Source organism: Cryptotermes secundus, unplaced genomic scaffold (genome assembly GCF_002891405.2).
Source record: "Cryptotermes secundus unplaced genomic scaffold, Csec_1.0 scaffold737, whole genome shotgun sequence".
In the NCBI taxonomy this organism is placed as follows: domain Eukaryota; kingdom Metazoa; phylum Arthropoda; class Insecta; order Blattodea; family Kalotermitidae; genus Cryptotermes; species Cryptotermes secundus.
Genome location: NW_019727105.1, coordinates 1,049,534 through 1,054,925, shown reverse-complemented (window position 1 = coordinate 1,054,925; position 5,392 = coordinate 1,049,534). Strand labels below are relative to the sequence as shown.

General features: G+C 44.3%; 1 protein-coding gene across 5 annotated transcripts in view; it reads right to left on the bottom strand.

Annotated features, from left to right (window-relative positions):
- Positions 1 to 5,392, bottom strand: part of LOC111864472 (kalirin) — a 768,927-nt gene that overhangs the window by 623,508 nt on the left and 140,027 nt on the right. For 4 of the 5 annotated variants that reach the window (XM_023851735.2, XM_033751441.1, XM_033751442.1 and 1 more), the window contains exon 1: positions 929 to 1,658. The exons of the other annotated variant lie outside the window; for it this stretch is intronic. In XM_023851735.2, the coding sequence (XP_023707503.1) occupies positions 929 to 1,070 (142 nt within the window). In that variant the 5' untranslated portion in view covers positions 1,071 to 1,658. Of the gene's footprint in view, positions 1 to 928; positions 1,659 to 5,392 lie in introns of those variants that run through there. 5 annotated transcript variants of the gene reach the window in all.

Genomic DNA, 5,392 nt, shown 5'->3' with positions numbered 1-5,392 from the left:
TGAGCCTCGGTGCCGGTCTGGACTCTGTAGGGAAGACAAATATCTTGCTTCTATCGGGGATCGAACCCCGGCAGCCCAGCCCGTAGCTCGTCGCTATACTGATCCTTCTCCAGAGTAATTCTCTACAGATCCCTCCCGCCACCCAGCCATTCTGTTCACATGGATTTTGAAAGCGATAGCGACAAACGCTTCGGGCTGGCTGACACGCCAGAGAAAGCCGCAGGAAACAGTGGAAGCCTCGAAAGCCATAATCCCAACCATCTGAAGGGGTTCTTTCTGGGGCCGCAGAACACTGAAATTCGGGTGCGACTTCATCTATGACCTGCCACTTGATCAGACCCGGAGCACGTGCGTTTACGTGTTTATTACATGAGGCAACAACTAATAGAGAATTTGGAACGGTTGAAAGCCGACACTGGACAAGTAAAATCAATGTATGATTTGAGGTTCTCACAGCGATGGTCATGAAGAGTTCCATCTTCTGGGATATAGCGCCGTCTAGTCCGTTAGACGTCAACAGACGTTTCGGAACATCTCGCCTCCATCTGCTGGGTCGAAGAATATGACTGCTTTCTACCTGCCCAATGCTGGTCTTTTTTCTTGGCTTGTTCTTCGACCGTGTAAGACTGAGGCGAATGCTCCCACGGAACGTCGGTTGACTTTCAACGGGCTACACGGAGTTATATCCCGGAAGGCAGAACTCTTTTAACTGAAATTGAAGTAACAAAGGAAGCAAACTGATCTCAAAATGATGTTCTTTAGAAAATAATTCTTGGATTCTACTGTCGAGGTCAGAAATGGACACATGATGAATGTACTGAAGTTTACAGCGGGTACATGATTCTCGAAAACTGTTTTGGGGGCGAATTTTTTGGAATACAACGAATGACATATGTAGTAAATTCTCAGGCGCCGAATAGATACATACCGACGCGACAAAGCGTCTGGGTGGAACTGTGCCAGCTGTGTGGACGTCTTTTGCCGCTGCTACTGTCACTAGCATCCCCTCCATTGCGCTGCTGCTGCTGGCTTGACATCCGACCAATACAGTTGAGACTACGATGATCCATGATCACACTCTTTGGTAGAGGGATCGGCACACTTGGCAGTAACAGTCACTCCATAGTAGTCACATCGCGGTGTCTGTACTTGCAGCACCACTATTTAACCGCAGTGGGCAGGATCACTGATTTACGTTCATTGATCGTTTTCATGCCTCACGACATTACGAACTTCATTCTCCGTCGCATATAAATTATTAAAGTACCGCGTAACACGTAGCCACTTTTTTCTAATTGCCAATTACTTTCAGCAGCACTAATTCCAAGTTATACCTGTCATCAAGTTTTACTGCAAAGCAAATGCTTGCAAGTTGAGTTCTGCAATTCCTCGCCAACTTCATATCGAGTATCGTAAAGCAACAAGTTCGTAAAGGCAGCCCTCCATCAGTTGAAGTAACTGCTGTAATTACGGAAACTCCATGGAACACAGTCCTTCAAAAGCTGACAGACACGGAACAACCTAATACAAACATTTCTTACTCCCCATGTTCACAAATCACACTGACTTGTCACACTGAACAACATTCAGTTTAAACACACCACTGTGTGACATAGGCAGACTGCGATTCCGGTCAACAAATCACGATTATGAACATCCTGTAAGACACCGCAGATGCATGAGCACCACGCCGTGGTCACGCATTTCTTTAAGATCGGAAGAGTATGAACTGCTTACATACTGGTACACGTTTCCATGATTCTCTACTTGTGGGACGAGGGACACAAAACATAGTCCCTTGTCTAGACAGCGTAGTCGTGAAGCCAACTGACGCGTTATGGGTTTGCCCCACTTGGCGGAGAAGACTTCCGCAGGACTCCGCGCTAGGATATAGGATGTACAATTTTGAACTCAAATAGAAATACCAAGACACAAAGAACTGCACAACAGATTCGATAGCTGTACAAATATATTGAAGGACTGAGTGTTGCGCCAAGTAGGATAAATGGGATGCAACTCTTACATGCTTGAAAACGAAACTAAGTTTTACATCTGAATACAATTCGTACAAATCAGGCATTCCTTTTCGGCTGTGTGACAAATCACTGACAAAACAGACGTTCTCTTGTGAGGATGGTGTATTACTCCCTCAGGATGATACAATATGCAAGTAATTTCGTAAGATATCTACTTTGATCTTTAACCCACGATGAAGGCCGCGCCATAGCTCAAGCGGTTAGTCGGGTTCCATCCCGGATCTGGTCAAGTGGGATTTGTAGTGGACAAAGTGGGGCTGGGGCAGGTTTTCTCCGAGTACTTTGGTTTCCCCTGCCAATCTTCATTCCACCAATTGCTCCACAATCACCCTCACCTAAAATCTGGAGCTGGTATAAAAGGCCAGAAGTGGCCGCAGTACAAGTCCCACCCCACTAGTAATAAAAAAAACGACGATGAAACAGGTTCTTCGGCAGACTGTGCTGGGAAGCTATGAAGAGCCCACACATTTTTCATAGAAGCACGACAGACAAGAACTCCCATCCTGTTACACTAAGAAGCTTATCATATTTCTAAGCTTGAATCATAGGAGCGTTTACGGACAGCGATACCGAGAACAGCATTCAGCTATTAACAATGCTTGTAAGCTGACTGTTCTTCAACTCAGACGCACCAACAAACATTACGGCGTATGACTTAGCATGCAAGTGATGCTACTGCTTGAAATTACATGCTGCTTCTTCGAAAAGAGATTCGACGAAACCAAAGGCTTAACAGAATTTCCAAGCAGTATTCATAGTGACATATGTTTTCTACGTGTCTTAGTCTCATGTTCCATCCCACTCTCTGTCTCTAGCTGTTTGCAAGAAACAGGGTTCGTTCGATCAGTATTTGACGTGATGCTAAATTGCTTTAATTACAGTCCGATTGCGTTCAAGTCCCGATGAGGTCAATGGATTTTTTTTCAATTTACCTAATCCTTCCAGCCGCACTATGGTCCTGGGGTTCACTCAGCCTCTTAACAGAAATGAGTTTTCTTTTCCTTGGCACTACAGCCCCAGTGGGCCTAGGCCTACCTCCATGAACTTCTCCGTTCACTTCGGTTTTTCTAGATCTTAGACATACGGTAGGACTCCTTGGGCGGGTGATCAGCTCGTCGCAAGGCCTCTACTTGTACACAAACACAGAAAAACGCACACAAACATCCATGCCCTGAGTGGGATTCGAACCGACGATCCCGGCTTCCGAACGAGCGAAGACAGTGCAGGCCTTAGACCGCTCGGCTACCGTGACCGGCAACAGAAATGAGTACCAAGAATTAATTAAATAATTTTCCTGGGAAGTAAAGCGCGGCCGGTGCATAAGGCTGACCTTACCGCCATCTTTGAGCCGGCTGTCTAGATAATGTGGGACCCTCAACGTCTCACCCTATGGGCCTTCACGGCCTGGTACAGGGATAGCTTTACTTTACTTTACTTTATTTTACTTTACTTTACATTTACTTTACTTTACTTTACTTTACTTTACAGTCCGATTGCAGATATCCAGCAAAATTCTTCAAGAAGTTGTGTAATGATGGTATTCACTAATATATGAATGGCAAATGTTTACTGATAGTATAACAATCTTTCTTTGATCATACATTAATGTAAAGTTATCCTTGTGCTTAAGTAATTAAGCACTACGCCATGAAGGCGTATGGGGAGAGGATGTATAGTTCCACATTTTCTTAACCTCGGCACTAGCTGGAGGCGAGTGGTCAGTTTCACGCCCCGGCAGCTTTACCTCTGGGGAAAGAGCCCCCGGTACCCATTGGATAGGAAGTTGTGTGGACCCCAGAGCCGGTCTGGACGACGTGGATAAGAGAAATGTTTGACCCTACCGGGACTCGAACTCCGATCCCTCAGTCGTCCAGCCCAGTCGCTATACCGACTGTGTTATCACGGCTCTTTAGATCATACGTTACCTATCGATAAGAGCATGACCATTCGTTTATTCTATCAGGACATCTTATAAGAGAGGTAAACAACGTGCAAAACAATTCAATTTCCATCCACCCGAACCACACAACACATGCATAGGAGATCGACCGTGTGTGTGTGTGTAGTTTCCAATTAATCATTAACTGGAAGCCGTCCAAAGCGTCGGACGACGTCCTCTGTCAACTGATACAAATGGAATGGCATGATGAGTACAGAAACACGCCTTCCAACGTGACAAACATGTGTTGAAATAGTTAATTGTTTATATCACATAAACAGAAATCGTAAGCTTAAAATAATCAGTTCTTTCCTTCCAGGTCAAATTTTGCTGACTATTACACGAGACCAAATGCTTCATTCCCGTGATAACAGCCGGACGTTTAATACATTGCACTCTGTGGAGCAGACGTATGCCCATTGAATTATAGATTGGCTTAATACGTCAGGGAACTTGCACTAAATATTATACACAGGTCGCGTGTGGGTGATACTGTACACTTCAGCACACCGGCTTTAAGTCGCGTACTGAAGCGACCAAACGTACTTGCGATAATGTCTACGACGACGCTTCGAAGTATACATAAAAAAAGTCGAAATACCCTATATTAACTGGGCAAGAAAGGCCTTTCACAGTTGAAAAGTTCTTTTTAATCTGTCTTCATGTTTCCAAATATATTCCCAATGGGCTGCTGATGGTTATTGTTCACATGGTAGAAGACAAAATCGAAGTTCTGAATGCTATTCTGCTGTAGGTATTTTACACGGAAACTTTGAAAGACTTGTTATTTAACACACATTGAAGTAGCTACAATGTAATGTGTGGGGTTACCTTCAGTAATGTCTCACATGACGCTTATGAAAAATGTACAAAAATCAAAATTGTCTTCAGTTACTTGGGAGGAAGGGATTTTCGTATGTGAAAAGGTTTTAATACGTCACGACGCATTCAAGGATCCACACTGCATTACTGACAGGGGAAGTTCCAAATGTTATTCTTCTGCAAGTTTCCTACAAGTAACTTTTTTTTTCGCTTAGTGGGGGGTTGGACACTTAGGGCAGTAGATCAGTTGGACCGATTATGTGAGAAATGAAGAAGTGTTAATTAGAGTCAGTGAGCAGAGGAATATCCTACACGAAATAAGAAAACGGAAGGCTAATTGGATTGGTCATGTTTTACGCAGAAACTGCCTTCTAAAAGAAGTTACTGAAGGAAAGATAGAGGGGCGGATAGAAGTGACAAGAAGACGAGGAAGAAGACGTAAGAAGATGCTGGATGACCTTGGGGACAGAAGAGGATACTGTCATTTGAAGGAGAAAGCTCTAGATCGCATTAAGTGGAGGAATTGTTTTGGAAGAGACTGTGGACCTGTCGTCTGACAGATTACTGATGATGATGAGGGGGGGGGGGAGTCCAA